At 46.5% G+C, this 17,558-nt stretch overlaps 1 protein-coding gene across 1 annotated transcript; it reads left to right on the forward strand.

Moving 5' to 3' along the window:
• Positions 1 to 8,166: 8,166 nt before the first annotated feature.
• mRpL19 (mitochondrial ribosomal protein L19) lies at positions 8,167 to 16,211 on the forward strand. The gene is made up of 6 exons (XM_077632354.1): positions 8,167 to 8,229; positions 8,444 to 8,558; positions 8,959 to 9,083; positions 12,565 to 12,699; positions 14,010 to 14,197; positions 15,757 to 16,211. Exons 1-6 carry the CDS (start codon positions 8,175 to 8,177, stop codon positions 16,027 to 16,029), a joined length of 891 nt encoding a protein of 296 aa, XP_077488480.1. The 5' UTR covers positions 8,167 to 8,174; the 3' UTR covers positions 16,030 to 16,211.
• The last annotated feature ends 1,347 nt before the right edge of the window (positions 16,212 to 17,558 follow it).

The raw sequence follows: 17,558 nt of genomic DNA on the forward strand, positions 1-17,558 counted from the left end.
TAATTACATTCATAGACATCACTACATGTTATAAGGGCAGTCATCGTCGCTTTCCGGAACCCTGTAATGGTCTCCGGAGAGCAGACGAACGGCTTCTTATCAACATTTTTGCAAATGCAATGCTGTGCCCGGCAGTATTGAAACACTTCAATTCGGAATTTGATGGTGGCTGCAGGCTGTGCGGAGCGACGTTCTCGGACGTTTTCCATGTGATCTGGGCCTGCCATTCCAATCCCCACCCTTCCCAGTCCTTCATCTCCCACCCTTCTAGGGAGGCCTTGGAGGCGGCGCTGCTCAGCTGCCATGACCTACAGTCCCAACGGACCTTGGTCGCCAGGGCGCGAGCGGCGCTAGACGCCATTGGGGCTCCGGAATAGGAGATCCACCTAGATTTGTGAGGACCTGGGCCATAGGGCCTGGGCCCAAACACCTCCTTGTACATAATAAATGTTTACCACCAACACCACCGCTTGGCCGCCGCTATCCTCCACCAGTCAGTCAGTCAGTCAGTCAACTTTAGCCAAAGGGTGGTAGCTTGCTCCCCCTTGGGCCTCAGCCTAAGCCGAGGGCCCGGGGGTTGGGCTACCGGACCGGGGACGGTGCCGTTGGTCGGTCGCAGCCTCGGCCGCCAGGCTGATGAGTTTTTTCTGCGTAGCGGGGATATTCGCTTCGCAGCAAATCGTCCCAGGCTGTTTCATTATTGAATTCCGCAGCCCCTGGGGAGCTGCCACATCCTATAGTTGCCAGCTGCGCCGGCTCGTGACGTCATCAGCCTCCTCGCCGCGCATTACAGCTGTGCTGCGCAGCGACCACGGTGTAAGAATAATATGCTTGCACCGTGGCAGCGACACAGCTGCCGCAGCCGCAGCCCAAGTGCTTCAGCTGAGCGGCCGCAGCTCCGGTGTTTCAGGTTTCGATAGCAGATGCCGCGGCTAGGAACAACTTTTCCTTCCATTGTTATCTTTATCAATGTTTATTATTCATAAATATCCACTAACAACAACAGCAGTGCACAGCGCAAGTATGTGCAGGTTTAAAAATGAGGTGTGATCAGCTGCGGGGATAGCATAGTGCTCTTGTGCGGTGGCCAGCGAAGTTGATCTGTACGCGTCGCAGCAGGTTCCAAACCCAGTCGCGGCAATATTGCATTGCCCTCCAGTGTCGTGCAGGACAAAGGCGAGGAGACGAGTGCACCCCCGGCTGTCATTGTCAGCCTGCGAGGAACGCTCCCGTTTACGAACGTCTCTACTGCGTGGAAAGAAACGCCAGAGGTCCACCTCCAAGCAGGAGACTTAGGAGACGGCGCAGAAGCCAAGGCGAGGCCCACAACGGTTTCCATCACTGACGGCCCAGAAAATTCGGCGGTAATTGAAACAGGCCGGAGCATTGCCAAGATGTTTTGAAACACCATATCAAACTGCGCAGAGAACAGCTACATAAATGTTATATTCGTAAATAATACTTTATATTCCAGCAGGCACACTGTCGCAATAAAAAAAACTTTTGCTGAGAAAAAAAAACACTCCGAAGTGTACATGTCTTTTCAAGAGACTTTTGAAACTGGTGATAAATTGGACTTGGCCTCGATAAATAGATTAATGCGTTTTGATGATAAGATGGTTCTTTCACTGAAAGCGGAGCTTTTATGACCTAGGTAGGCAGGTAACAAGCGGTAGACAAAAAATGCTGAGGCATCAACTAGATCTGCCCGCTGCACTCACGGAAGGAGCCTGAAGATGCTTCAAAAGATTATTAGCTTCTGACGTAATAGCGTGCTGGGGAAACCCTTTTTTTCTGGGGCCGTATTCCGAGTTTGTGTCATAATCTGCTGCAGCGGCCGCACCTGATTGGTCGAAACGCCGGGAGCAGATGTCGGTTCGGTTGCGACTGTGAGGGGCGGCAGGATGTCACTGCATTGCGGTTGCCGCAGCGGAACGTCCAGCGGCGCTTTTGCTCTTTGCCGACAAATGGAATGCGATCAATGCGAGAGAAGAAACATTCAGCCACAAGTTTAGTTGCCCATCGGATTCCACTGTAAAGGGGTAATATGAAAGCTGCTTTATTTGCCCAATGGACTTCGACAAATAGAAACAATACTTCAGATACTCTTTTCTGCACTGTAAAGGCCGAGGTGTACTTAGAGGATAAATTATTGCGCACAATACGCATGCCTTTTCAATGACAGAAGGCGGCCGCTACAGCCGCCGATCGCCTATGGTAAATAAAAGGCAGCTACCTTGTTCGCACAACACGTCGTTTTACACTTATCTTGAGGGTAAGAAGGAACGGGTAGGAAAATTAGTGGCGTATGCACTCACTCGCTGCGCAATGCGTGCTCCGTGCCGTGCTGAACCGAAACGTCGTGACGAATTGCCGTCTGCAACATCGCTGAACGTAAGTTGGCGCTGTTATCGGACGGTTGTGCAGACGGTAATTTACGTTTTTCATTCCTTTTATGCAGGTACTGCAAGAACCGCCAGATGCCGCTGATAGCCAGGTTTCAATTTTTCTGCCACAAATAAATAAAATGGATGAGCTAAAAAAATCTTCTTGCTGTGTTTCTCTTCATAGATGCGTTGGGAGACTTCGCAGACGAAGTTTTCATAGGTTCGCCATGGTACGAAGCGCAGGCATACCCGCACTGATGCCTGAAAACTAACTTGCAAGCTAACTCGCGGGTTCAATGCAGAGCCACACCACCGCGGCTATCGAGAACCGTAAGGGACGCCGAAAAACCACTTCTGGCATGTCAAACGCGTCGGCGTAGCAGCGCGTCGCTGGGGACTAACCAACCGTGCACATGAGCGGTGTCACGATGGCAGACACTGCACACAATCATGCGATCATGGTGCAGGACGCTTCAAAAGCTCACAGAGAGTTCTATAATAGCAAATGCACGTTTGCGCGCAGTAAACGCAAGTATTTTGTGGGTCATTGTGCTTTATGTTGCATCATTCAACATACGCAGACGAAATAACTCCAGTGATAGTGGCGCCATCTGGTTTGAATGAAGAGAACAATTTCTACAGCGTACCGGTGCTCGTTAGGTCTAGAAAATACCGAATCGTCCAGCGAAATAAAAAAACAGGCCAAATTTATCGTCCATCCAATTTGTTATAGGCGAGGTAAGACGAAGTGAAAGTCCCGTACCCTGTTTATAGCCAGTTCACGTGCCGAAAAACGCAGTAACACCGACGAGTTCATGCACTTCGCAGCGAGAGGCTCCGCCTCAGAGCGCGCCGCCATGTTGGCTGTCCTTGGACATCTGTTGTTAGAGGAGCGCACGCTATGTGTCTGGCGTCACCGTCCGATTTCTTCGACCCTTTTCGCTGCATCGGAACCCCCACATCCGCTTCCGGCGTTTCGACCAATCAGGTGTAATTGCTGGGGCAGATTATGACGCTTTTTATTATGACACAAACTAGGAATACGGACCCTGCTGCCACCAACCATGACATGGTTCAGGAGTCCCATAAGCCGTTTGTAGCGCGTTTCAGAACATAAGCCCCATGTTTACACGGTTATATTCGTGCGCAGAAGTTGAACAAGACATGTCTCAATTTAAAAACTGGCTGTCATTTATGCATATTCAGACGGTTTCCTAAATCTAGAGTATTTATTGAGCCTCATAAAGCTGTGACTACAGGGAAAGCTGTACATATACAGCAGGCGGTATAGGTAGGCCTTCTCGTCGTTATATTCATCTCCTGTATATCATGTACATTAAAGTGCCACAACTGACTTTCCCAATTTATTGCGCGTTTGTTTAAACGACAACCATATCTCGCCTCGTTGACGTGCTTGGTTCCCCGAGACAAAACCCCAGAGATATATCATCAACAACCTCTACTTTTTCCGCAATAACGAAGACGCCATAGTGCACATCACGTTGTTCGATACCCTGGCAGAGACTTGCCTGGAAGTGATCACAAAGTTGCTGAAGGAGTGAAGGGCGCTGTGTAAATTGAAACTTGGTTTTTTGAGGAAGGGAAATGGCGCAGTATCTGTCTCGCATCTCGGCGGACACCTGAATCGCGCCGTAAGTGGTGGGATAAAAGGGAGTGAAAGAAGAAAGGAAGAAATAGGTGCCGTAGTGGAGGGCTCCGGAATAATTTCGACCACCCGCCGCGGTGGCTCAGTGGCTAGGCCGCTCAGTTACTAATTCGGAGTACCAGGGGTTCGAACCCGACCGCAGCGGCGGCGTTTCGATGGAGCCAAAACGCAAAGGCGCCCTTGTTCTGTGCGATGTCAGTGCACGTTATTGATACCCAGGTGGTCAAAATTATTCCGGAACCCTCCACTACGGCACGCGTTTCTTCCTTTCTTCTTTCACTTCCTCCTTTATCCCTTCGCTTACGGCGCGGAATTGTCGCAATTGAAGAGAGCGTTGGAATAGCTTAACGCCGCCGCAGTCTGTTACAGCTGTGCTCAAATGCAGTATATTGTGAAAAGTTTCTTTCAGCATATGAATGGAAATACAGTCGAGACCACTTGTTACGAACGTGACGGTAGCGCGGATTGTGTTCATTGTAACCGAAGTTCGTAGTATGTAGATTCCCCACATTAACGCTAAAAATACACTCAGGCAAGAGCGGTGGTTATGTATTTTTTTTAATTCGTTACACGCGCCCTCTTCTACAAAGCAGGCTTGATCACGAAGCTTTCTAAGCTCTTAAACGCGGTCATGACGTTCCCGCCAAGACCCTTGCTGCCAACAAGCTGCTTCAGTGACGCAGCACAACTAATCGCCGCTGAATCGTTCACGGCAACAGGCGGTATACGTCGGCCTTCTCGTCGTTATATTCATCACTTTCCTGGCAGCAGGGTAGTTCTTCGTATTTTGCGTACCAAGGCTTCTTCAGCACATGTCTATGCGATGTTGGCCTCAACATTTGCAGCAACGAAGTCATCCCAACACCTTCATCTTCTTCGCGTTCCGTCGCGCTTGCACGTTCCTTATTGCGCACCAGAGAGATGTTCTCGTTCGTACGTCTTTTACCTTCAATCACGATAATATTTTCTGAAGACGCTCACGTCTCCCGTGAGTGAAACGAGTGTCTTTGCATCGACTCTTTAAGCCATATTGGGCACTGGTTCTAACCTTTCCGGTCTGGACTTCATAATTTCCTTCAGCTCACAATCTACCCGGGTAATGTCCACAGTGGTGTCACCCTGGTCTTCCCTGGTTTGGTGCAGATTTGGGTTGTTACATTCGTTAGCTAGCTAATCTTACCTTCCAAACGCCAGGCCTCTGTTGTTAACTTTGTGGTAGCCGCCAGAGCAGCACGGGTAATTGGCCCAAATATTGGGAAAGGATGGTTTCACTCTGGTCCTTTATAGGACCAGCCTTTACCAATACATTTCCAATATTGGGCTGATTACCTGTGCTACTTGGGTGCATATTCCTGATGCTGGGCACTGAAGTCGCCTATCACATGCATTCATGCAGTATCTCGACTAGCACTGCCGGGTGTCCACTATCCAATGGCAATCCACTTTCTCATTGGGCCGTATCAGGAGTAGCTTGGCACGAGTCAGAAAAGGCGTTTAAAAAAAAAATTATGAGATCACTGTGGCACCCGCATTGGAGGAATGCCTAAGCATTGACGAGGATCGCCCCTCTTTGCCTCCGACCCTTATCGAACTGTCCCTTATCGATTAATCGTCGATCGCCGACAGGTCACGTGGTCATCTGATTGAGAGAATTGACGTCACTTCATCCAATTTCCCAATTGCCTCATGAATTGCTTTAATTAATCAAGTTACATCATTGCCAATTTTTAATTTTCAAACCTCCCCAAGATGGATGGCATGGATCAAACCTAAAAAGAAAGAAGAAAAGGCCCTAAGCCGAGAAGAGAAATGCATATTTTGCGGAGGAGTGGCCGACATGAACCGCATCATCAGAAAATGCGAAGAAGCTCCAGGAAAAAGCAAATATGAAGACGATGAAATTTCGAATGATGTATTAATATTTAGCCCAGGCTCTATAGGGTGCAAACGGAACTGACCCAACTGGCAGCTGCAGCATCACTTAAATTTAAGTGCTAGTCTTGCAGTGAATAAACCCCCTACTCCTCTCCTCCCGGAGGCTTGCGTGCTGTGCCGGAGAGAATAGGTGGGGGGAGGGGGGGAGGGGGGGGGGGTTCAAACATTAAAAGTTATTCTGAATCCGAATCTGAACATGGCGCCACGCTTCGTTTCTCCACACTTCCGGCTTTTCAAATTTGGCGCTACGCTTTAGCTCCGCCCACTTCCGGTGTTTTCAAATTTGACGCCACCTTTGCTCCGGCCCCGCCCACTGTTTGGACATTTTTGGCTCTAATTAATTAACTAATTACCCCACGTGTACCTCATGATATCCTCTGCGAGATTTTTTGACGCTCTAACGCAACCATTCTTTTTCTTAATAACTCAATTCTTTGAACGTTATCGTGATGAGACGAAACGGCTAACGTAGCCATACAATGCTTACGCATCAAAAGAAGCTGCGAAAGGCGTAGAGTTCACCTGCAGTTCCTCGGCTGTAAACTTCGGGAATCCGCGACTTATCGCCCGGACATACGCGGCTCCACCGATGTCAGGCCTCCTTTCTTGGCGTTTTGATAGTTCTTTGCATCTCAATGAAAGCCTCACAGCACTTTGAAGAGCAGTTATAAATTTCGAAATATAAATTCCCACGGTCAAAAAGCTTCTACTTCTCTACAAAATAAGGGTGTAAAAACTTCAACTCATTTCAACGCAGGCATGCACTTTCAGCACAGAGTGAAATATGTCCCCTTACAATTGTTTTCTGAATACTACAGTGAGCTAATCGTGACATCTTAAAGGAGGAGGAGGAAAAACTTTTAGACCGAAGGGTGTTGAGGGCACGTAGGGCACGTAGAGTTTAAGTTCTACTACATCTGCACAATGCGTGTATAGGTTTCAATCATCTGCTGCAATTTATCGCCTGAGTTGTTTAACAGCAAGACATTGTCGGCTAATCGAAGAATGTGGAGGCTGTCGCCCTTAAGGCTCATAGCCCTCCTTTCTAGCGCTTTGAGCCTGACATCTACTAATGTCCCGCTCCTCTTGTGCTATGGTCTCTGCGCAGCCCACATTTTGTAGATAGTGTAGCAAGTGTTTTTTTTAACGATGTGCTTTGTTCACCACCACTAACGCGCAGTCTTAATTATCAGCGCCATGCCGTGGAGAGCTCGTTACCAGTCGCTGGAACCGTTTCTCTTGTGGCGTATGACCGTTAGATGATTCTCTTGGAGGATTCTCTGTCACACTCAGACGATTCTGCGGCATTTGGGACTTTTCAGAATGACGTCGCTTGTTATCCAAAATGTTCTGTTCAAATACAGCGCAGTCAACAGACTCGGTTCTTTCTTCAGAGGACCACCAATCGGGCATCTACGTGGCTATCGCAGTACCTGAATTGTTTCCTTTCGTTGTGGGCGCAAGTTCACTAACTATAAGCAATAATTGTTCGAGGTCTACACAAGCATGCTGTCCGTGTTCGTTAACCTGCATATCTGCCATCTTCATCCACGTCATGATATTCACTAACAAATTTGACATGCCCCCGCCGCTTTGACTCTGTGGCCTTCGCGTTTGGCTGCTGATCCCCAGCATACGCAGCAAAATTACTTTTGAAAATTAATTTAATTGCATTGCTAATTGCCTTCAAAAAAAACCCCACAAACGTGATTAAATTCGGCTATCAATTATTGCTCCCAAAATGTAATGTCATTACTTTTTTTATACGTGAGATATGCTGATCTCTGCTGTTTTTCACGCGGTAATTTACCTGCCTCACTACTCCGCTTGCACTCATCTATAGTAGGTTATGGTTATAGTCATGGTCCCTGTATTGTGTTCTTCATTGTGCCCAGATCATGTTAACTGTGCGTGAAGCTTTATTATGAAGATTTTTCTTCACGCATGTTCGTTTTTTATATGCGCTTGGTGCCGTTTTCCTGAAACGATTGCGCTGAAATCGGCAGACGGCAAACGAAACCAGAACTTTATAATCTTACAACGCTTTTAAAATTGTGCTTAAAAAATGTAATAAATAAATCATTAAACGTAAAAACTAAATTTTATATTCGTGTTTATTTGCTAGTTACTGTTAAAGTATTATTTACTAGTCAATTTTTTTTCGCCTTTTAAACGCAGCATTAAACATGGCGGCGCCCAGAGTGCTCACGAGTTTCTGCAGGCGTGCGTACCTGCAAAAAAGTACGTTGGTTATTTGTTTAAGGCTGTCAAGCATGCCCACATTCAATGCCAGAACTCCATATTGTATTGCTTGTATTGCTTGTCTCAATACGGAACGCTCTTTAGACCGCAGCCTTGTCCAAATCTTAGTCCCGGTGTTGAGCTCTCTTTTTGTTTTCGAAGTAAATATATGAAAAGTACTACCTTTAAAAGAAATCGCCGAATGTTTTTGCAGCGCCTTGCAGGTTTCTCGCGTCTCAGTCGCCGCAGCCGTCCGATGTGCAAGCAGAAAGCGTTGCGCCTGCCAGGAGGCATCGCTCAAAGATACCCGAGAAAATGGTGGACTACAGGCAAGTGCATCCCTCTCTGGTCACTGCGTCGCGGCACGACGTTGGTGGATGACAGGAACCGTGGATAACTAGTACAAGTAATTCTTAAACTTCAGCTCGCTAAGCGAGTTGTCCGGAATAGGAGCACCAAGACAGTAAGGCTACCGCATAAGAGCCGCTAGGTTTTGTAAGGTCTTTACTTTGCGCGTCGGTTGATCAGTGACCGGGGAAGCTTTTTTTGCCATGACAGTAAACCAAGACCCTTTGTAACCCTTTATTGCGCTTCCACCCAACTGGCTCGGCTTTGCCGACACCTTGATAATTACTGCGATATAAGTAGAAACACAGCAGAAGGAAAAGAAGTCGAAATGCTTGCCGAACGAGAACTGATCATTTCTCCTTTATCTCTGCGTGTCTTCAGGTTCATCTACCCCGAGTTTCTTCCAGACACTGATTTCAGTTTGAGGAATGCAATTCGAGAGAAATTGGAACGTAAGGACATGCTCAACCGACGGTCCGTCATTGAAATCCCCGAATTCTACGTTGGTAAGAGTAATCTATCTCACTTGAAAGCTTTCCAGTTGGTGAGAGATGCATGTCACGCGGCATTCATTTCACGGATTGCAGTGTGGTGCATTACCTCTGCATACCTGCTCAAGTTCAGAGGCAATGCACCTAAAACAACCCTTGAATACCTTTCTTCATCCGCTTTTTTTCTGTTACTTTTCTTGTAATTTTTTCATGGCACTTGTGACCCTGCATTTGTGTTATTTGTGTTTAATTTTGGATGCTGGCAAGTGCTAGGTTCAAAAAGTTAATAAAAACCACAACCTTATTGGTTGTGTTCATATGAAGGAAACTCATAATTCTGTGATAAACAAGGTACTTTAATTGCACAACTATCACTTTTCCCAAAAGATGTTAGCCAGTGGTTTGAAGGTTTTGAAATATTGATAACAGGTACAGTCAGGCCGGAAAACAAAATACTTTACCTACACACTTTAAGCTGCAGTTTAAGACTTACCTGCATCATTCTTTGGGGAAAAGGTATAACGAAGTACACATTCATAAGCAGGTTGTAAAGGAAGATCTCGCTGCAAATTAGAAAGTGCGGCATACGTGTGCACGTTTCATTTTGTCCCAACTGTACATCAAAAGTCGTGCATTTTCATACTATACCTTGTTTTGTGTGATTTAAGGCAACATCTGTCGCCCCAGACAAAGTGAATACTTTCACTTATATCATCATCATCATCATCATCATCATCATCATCAGCCTGACTACATCCACTGCTGGACAAAGACTTCTCAAATGTCTCTCGAATTAACCCTGTCCTTTGCCAGCTCCGCCCACCCTATACCTGCAAACTTCTTAAAGAGGCTCTGAAAGGGGCTCTAATAAAGCTCCAGTATGGCTGGGATGGCTCCAGTGTGGCTCGGATGGCTCCAGTATGGCTGGGCACGCCTCTTCACGAATTTGTCCAGCAAGAAATTTTGTAATGCGCTTTGTAGAAACTAAGTTATCTGCAGTCAAAATTCAAATTTCCGCGTCTTCACGCTTTTCCCTCTCCTCGTCACTTTTTGCACGCTGGAAGGTCGGCGCTCCTCCGCCGGCCGCTCCTCCGGCCCCTCCTCCAGGGGAGGGCTTCCTGACCTGCCGGAGCTACGCAGCTTATTGGCCGTGGCCTTGGTAGCTGCCTGACGTCTGAAAGAATCTAACCAGTAGCTACCTCTCAACATGTATACATAGATGCGAGCGACGGAGGAGGGTACAAGCATGAAAAGGTCGCCGGGAAGGGCTCGCCAACTTTTGCGCTTGATTGTGGGTCCTCTGCTGCGTGTAGAAGCGTATTATTTGGCTCAGGTTTTCATGACAACACAATAAAGTGATTGAGCGAGTTGCTGTGCTTTCCTCGGAAGGTGTTTCAGAGCCCCTCTTATCTCATCCGCCCACTTAACTTTCTGCCAACCTCTGCTACACTTTCCTTCTCTTGGAATCCACTCCGTTACCCTTAAGGACCAGCGGTTACCTTCCCTTTGCATTACGTGCCCTGCCCAAGCCCATTTCTTCCTCTCGATTTTGACTAGGATGTCATTAACTCACGCTTGTTCCCTCACCCACTCTGCCTGCTTCCGGTCTCTTAACGCTACTCATATCATTTTTCTTTCCAACGCTTATATAACTAAGCAGAAAAAAAATTACTAACATTGCTTCTGAAACATTGCTCCTGAATCTGTCCATGACAGAACTGTCCGACAGCTTCTGTAATAAGATCTGGGCTTGGCAGGGCAAGCAAAGACATCATACTTGAGCTGTACAAAACCCATCGCATAAACGCCACTCAGTGCGCTGGCAAAGAGTGTGACAGGAAATGAGAAGGCGAGTGAGAGCAAATAATTGTTTGGATTCAGGACAAGGATCACTGTAGTCGGATACAACTTAAGTCTGCAGTGAAGCTCCACCCACAGTCGGGACCGCCGCACAGAATTCTTCCACAAAAAAAGTAGTCTGATGTTCAACTTTTCTTGTTACCTAATCAAGAAGTTAAACACGAGAAAAAAAAAATCATAAGCTCTAGAATTTTGATACCTGGCTTGTTTAAAAAAGTCAAACATTAAAAGCTGATTTCATTTACTGTTGTATTGGGCTAGCGGAGTAATACAGGATGCCGCGGACCATGCCCCATTGTTACCAACTGCTGTTTTCTTAATTTTGTATTCTACTCTAGGGGATCAGCCAAGGCCACTTATTAGTCTTTCCGATTTACTTTGACGCCAGCATGCAAAGGGGTCCACCACATGGCATTAAATTTCATTATGCAGTAAGAGTGACACGTGACTCACATAAAATAGCACTGGACAAATTGGTGCGTTAAAGAGCGAGGGGTAGTCTACCACTGAGGCATGTTCTTTAACCTTCATTTATTGCTTCTTGTCTCAAAATGTATGTCTGCAAGTTAGAGCTGGTGCTACATAGGCTTCAAACAGGTACGTTGTCGAAATAAAGTAAATTCTGCTCTGAAACTCAACACCCTTTTGTACCCAGAGCATCCCATAGTCATGCAAAGGGAGATGCTGAGTGGTGCTGCATAGCTGATGCTGCATCAAGTAGACTCTCTTCTTTAGGCAGTTCAGCGATGGAGGAACACAGCTTTTGTTTCATTCTTTGTGTATGCTTATATAGTGACGTGATGTGTGCTTGTTCGGAGCAATGCTACAGTTCTTGAAACACTGGCACGAGCAACTGAATATTGTCAGTGTCCTTGCATTGAACGGCATGGCACTAGGTTACCAGACTCCTGGCATTTCATGTTTGGTTTCAGAACGGACAAGCGTTTTTCAAAATTTTTTGTTCTTTGACTTCAGAGCATTTACTTCCTAATGCAAAGCTTAAAATTCATTTTTCTTCCTGTTTCTGCCACTATGAGAAGCAGTGCAAGCCACAGTCCCTCCCTCTCCCCTGTGTTTTAAGGCAAAAGCCTCATCGTTGTCCGTCCGTCCGTGAAATCTGTCACACTATAGCTGTCAATCAAATGACATCACCTCGATAAGAAAAAAAAAAATCCTTGTGCATGGCAGGATTCGAACCACCATTCTTCCGTTCCACAGCCGAGCATGCTAATGACCACGCTACTTCCTGCCAACACATATGTAGTTCTCCTTGTCTAGCGTAAGACTGGGCACTAATATTTTCAGTTCTTTTTATGGCCCACACTACTTTATGTGTAGCGTAAGGGGTACAGGCAGGGACACTTTATTTTTAGTTCTTTTTATCCTCCCACAATAATTTTTATCTAGCGTAAGGACGAGAGTGTTTGCGGAAAGGCGTCGAATCAGATGAATGCCTCCCAGACGGCCTCCAGTGTCTCTAGCATTTAAGATGCACAAATAGTTGTGTACTTAATCAACATCTTAAGCACACATCAGTGACACAAGCAGTAACACTGCGCTAAAAGCTTTCGCCTCACCGCACTTTAGGTCAACAAAAGTGCCCCCCTGATTTTTTGTATTGTTTTGCAACATTCAGGGACCATCATGGCAGTCATTGTGTCTGACAACAATGCTCCTGGCAAGCAGAACCGCTTTGTCGGGATCTGCATCATGCGCCACGGTGTTGGCATGCGGCACCAGTTCACACTCCGCAATGTTGTTGACAACCAGGGTGAGGCATGTTTTTATTTATTTTGTTTGGAGTTGCAACTATTTTCTTTAACTTGCATTGCGATTCTCAGTTTGCGGCTTTTTGGTTTATGTTGTTCTGTGCTCTGCACCTGCATCGCCTTCTTGTGAGCTGCAGCTACAATATTCATTTTTCAATTAGTGCAGGTTAAAAATGTATGTCAAACAAACACGGCATAAAAGCACTTCTTTACCCCAGTGAAGGGCTGAAGGTCTCGGGTCTTTTTTCACTTCAGGCTTTCCATCTAACTTCAGCATTGCATACATGGTGTGGGTAGACCCTTTGTTCGAAGTGTACAGGCTGCCATGTGCATGACCTGAACCTATTTCACAGTGCGTGGTGGGGCTCTTTGGCTCTCTTTTGGCATTGCAAAGCCCTTGAGGGTGACAGCGAGAGTTCTGCCTACCTTCCAGAACTCCGATGTTTTCCAGATATAGTAGTCCCCTTCTTTCTTTAAAACAAGCACTGCTGTGTAATTTTTTGGCTACGTGGGTCTTGCCTGTGTTCTAAAGAAATTAAGCTGTAATGCTTATTGTCTTCCAACTTTTCTTTGGGGATTGCGGCTAGCAGTTTATCTGTTGTGGTGCAGGACAGCTGCTGGAGTCAGTCTGTCTAAACGAGAATGAGGTCTTTGAACTGTGGCCCTATGCATTGCCTGCTCAGTGGCTTTGGTATTTTGCTGCTGATCCCAAGCTCGTGGGTTTGATCCCGGCCGTGGTAGTCGTGTTTCAGTGGAGGTGAAATACGAAAACGCCCGTGTGCTGTGCGATGTCAGCGTACGTTAGCCCCAGGTGGTCTAAATTAATTGGAAGCCCTGTACTATGACGTCCCTCATTGCCCATTTATGGCTTCAGGACATTAAAGCCCACATTTTAGAGTTTACTGTGCATTGCCCAATGACAGAGAAGCCACATTATCAACAGCAGCTTGTGACCAAGGAGCAGCTCACCGCTATCACTACTTACGTTTGCAAGCACAACTTGCGAGTTGCCAATCCAAAGCATCCTGTTTTGAATGGAAATTGCTAGGAGTGGCACTTTCAGCAAAAAGAAGGCATGTGTAGAACAAGCAGTGCGTCAGTTTCGAGGCACCACCAATTGATTAAGCAGCTTTGCAACTCTAGTCGCAGAGCTGAAAAATGAAACAGCAAGCAATTCTCCCATTATTATCACTTTTCAACTGAAGTACACATTTTCGATCATTGCTTTTCAGCCAAAATGATCGCCTGACCAGAGACAATTCTGTGACACTCAACACCTAGTCCCAGCACTGCCTTCTTTTTGTTCCCACAGGTGTGGAGATCATGTACGATCTGTACAGTCCTCTGATACTGAAAATCGAAGTGCTGCGACTGGAGAAGCGCCTGGACGAGCACCTGCGGTATCTGCGAGATGCACCTCTCGAGTACAGCACGTTTCCCTTCGACATGAAAGCCCAGACGCACACTGAGGGTGCAGCCGTGCCCATAAACACCCTCAAGGTGAAAGAGGCCCCTGGCCATGAAGAGCCTTCGCACTTGCAAAACCATTGGCCTGTTTGGTTTTTCTGCTGTGGTGGTACTGCAGTATCCAACTATGCTATCCACTTATTGTGGCACTTTGAGCCTTTTAGTTTTTATAGCCACACCTACTTTCGCCAGTGATTGCCCTCAGGGGCGCAAGTTTAAGGAGACGAGAAACGCAAAAGTTAACTAACTTTAGAACGATGCATTTGTGCATTTTAATGTAGCAGGTTTGCTAAAGCTTTGGCAACCAAAATGGTTACAAAAATGTGAACAAGAAGTGGTGATTTCCCGCATAGGTACACATTGCCTTACATCGGGAATGGTGCCTCAGTGACCCAGAGTGGATAGACTTGACTGGGGTTTATAAATTTCAGAAAAACTAAAAGCTGTGCATCTAACAAAGGAAGTCTGTACTTCTGAGCATTTACTAAAGTGATGTGTTTGTGCCTGCCAGAGCAGTGCACGTCTACATAGGGTAGAAAGTGGTCTTTTGCAGTGGTGCTGTGGCTAGTTGATATAGTTTGCATGGTTTGCTTTATGTAATGAAGGTGAATGGATTTTTATGTGCCAAAGCAACGCTGTAGGCTGTGGGACATGCCTTAGTGGACAGCTCTGTGTGCAAAAATTTAAGTGCTCGGGTGTTTTTTCATTCTGCCTTCATAAGAACGCAGCTTCAATGCATTAAGTGCATCAGAATGCAGGCACTTCATGCGGTGTGCTTTGGAATTAAGTTTTTGGCCTGTTAAATTGTGGCTATGGCATCCACATTGGAAGTGTTGGGCAATACGTGAAAAGTGCTATTATATATTGAGACACTGATGCCTCAGGTGGGGTGACCGTCTTGCATTGCTTTGAGGTTAAAGAATGATAATGATAAAGAAGCCCCCCTTTTCTTTGACAGCACTGTGCTGTTCGCTCATTCGTTGGGACAGAGGTTGTGAAGCAAGCATTGTCTCTGTTTTAACAATGGCACCTTTAATGCAAAGTGTCATCGTCATGATTTGCCATTGCTATGCCCTATGCACCGTGTCACTTAGTGTATTTATCCCCAAGAATCACTGCTGATTTGATGGGTGTGTTTATTATGCAGGCTAAAATGTACACTATAGTCAAATGAAAAAAGTTTTTCCACATTTTTAATGGCTAATGCAGGGAGTGCATCTATCAGGCAAGTATGTTTGTTGTGCAAGTAAATACAGCAAATATCTCTTACGCAGCCAAAGCTCCCTGTGCAATTTTATAACAGCTGTCATTTTTTTCCTCCATGTTGGAGGGATACAAGATTCAAAGGCATAGACTGGTCACAGCTGGCTCAGAACAGGAACACTTAATATTAATTGGACATCGCTGGAAGGAACCTTTATGCTGCAGTGGCCGATGACAGTGATGTATTTTCTTGCATCACATGGCAGATGGAAAGACAGAACAGGGTGGATTAGAATGCACCTCAAACACTGCATGCTTGTCTGCGCATGTGTGCACATCTTTCCTTTTGGCACCTGTTCGCAGCTTTACCCTTCGCCTTCCTGGTGCAGGTAAGGCTTAATCCGCGGCCATGGCTGGAACGCTGGGAGCGCCAGAAGCTGAAGGGTGTGCAGGACCTGGGGCTGCCACAGCGGTTCTACGACCGGGCGGCTGAGTTGGAGACGCCCTGGGAGCGCTACGACCTGATGAAGCAGTATCGGCAGGTCATCACCGAGGATGACCAGCTACCCATCTGGGAACAAGTGGACCACCACCGCTCTACCGTTGAGGAAGCACAGAGGCGCAAGCGTCGACGACAGCTTCTCCAGAAGGGCGACAAGTGAGGGAAGGGAGCAGTGTTAAAAGTGACTGTAGTTCTCCCATCATGCAACTGTAGTTTCTCATGCTCTCTGTCATCATGCCGGTTTGGGCTTGAGCTTTCCTCCGCTGCATTGTTTGCATTCCGGTCTAAGCTATGCCCCATGCTGCACTGAAAGCACAATAAAACCTGCCATTTGGTGCTGTGCCTGCTGTGTCTGCAACACTACAAACCCACTCAAGGTGGCTCATTGCCTTCTGCAGACTACTTTTTTCAAAGCAGTTTTCTTCGGGCCTAGCCTTCTGGGTGCAGCTAACTAAAAAGGAGACTGGCCTGCAGTGGCAGCTGCAAGCACATTCACTCTAGAAGCCAACTTGCTATTTCACTAAGTGGTGGTAGTAATCACCGCACTAGTGTTGATTACAGTTGGCTGTCATTAATTTGAGCTTGCTTAATTTAGTATGCTTCTATTTTATTTGAACTGACGGTGCACTTCCATCAACATCAGGTGTGTTATAAGGGCTTCCGTCAATTCGGACACATTTTCAGTCTCTTTTCAGTTCAAATTGTTGAGAGGCGACTGTGGTTTGTTATGTGCACCTGGATAAAAATGAGCACAGCAAGCAGCGTAGTGCAGCATTCTAGCTGCACAGGAGCCCCATTTTAACGAGTACTGGGAGGAACAGTGTGTGGTGTGCAGTGGAGGCACAGATGCATTCACTCACTACTGCACCACACCTCTGGGTCTCTGCCAAGATCAGCACTGCTGCTACGTGAAACTGTGATGATGTGCGTTCACCTCAGGAAAAAATCGTTTAATCCAAAACGAACAAAATTGATGTGCATAAACATGAGCAGTGTATTCACGCAGATCTGTTTACAGTCGAGATTTATTTGCGGCCACACAGCCACCGCTTACTGCTCCCAGTGCGTACTGCACGGCTGGCGCATGGCTGGCGATCGCGGCGTCGACGATGGGTGAGCAAAGCTTAGTGCTCAAGGGTGTAGTTGCCGCTCACACATTTGTATCGTCCCTATCGGCACAGGGAAGCGTTCGGAACAATGCACCCTCCCAGAAATTTTCACGTTTGTATCAACCCTGATCATATCATTGAGATTTTACTGTAATTGCTTATTGCTTATGAGGAAAGGAAAATTGAAGTAACTGTCTCATTTAGGGTGGACACCTGATTGAGGGGAAGGGATAAAGCAGACCCAGCACTTGCCAAATCAAACAGCCTGCTGATGTACCTGTTCTGGCGATGCATGAGCCTCTCCTTTCAAGTAAGGGAGCTGGCCTGTGGACATTTGGCCACGTGCTACACCAGGGTCCAAAGAAACATGGCAAAAACCCGATCAGAGTGGTTTTGAATCCCTTTTGACCCCAACTTCATGCCGGTTGCTTCATGCACAATCAATCACTGTAGCATGGCTTTTGTGATAATTACTTTAATGTCAACTGCATGTTTTTTTTTCTTTTGCAACTCTTCTTAAGATTTGTACAGTCCGTTACAAATTCATAAACCTAAACAAAGGGCAGTAATGCAGTTAAGA

This window comes from Amblyomma americanum, chromosome 7 (assembly GCF_052857255.1).
Source record: "Amblyomma americanum isolate KBUSLIRL-KWMA chromosome 7, ASM5285725v1, whole genome shotgun sequence".
In the NCBI taxonomy this organism is placed as follows: Eukaryota; Metazoa; Arthropoda; class Arachnida; order Ixodida; family Ixodidae; genus Amblyomma; species Amblyomma americanum.

Excerpts from the sequence above, each read along its gene's own strand:
- mRpL19 (XM_077632354.1), top strand. The coding sequence starts at position 8,175 with ATGGCGGCGCCCAGAGTGCTCACGAGTTTCTGCAGGCGTGCGTACCTG. Across the intron at positions 12,700-14,009 it reads CAATGTTGTTGACAACCAGG|GTGTGGAGATCATGTACGAT; the intron begins GTGAGGCATGTT and ends TTGTTCCCACAG. Across the intron at positions 14,198-15,756 it reads TGCCCATAAACACCCTCAAG|GTAAGGCTTAATCCGCGGCC; the intron begins GTGAAAGAGGCC and ends TTCCTGGTGCAG.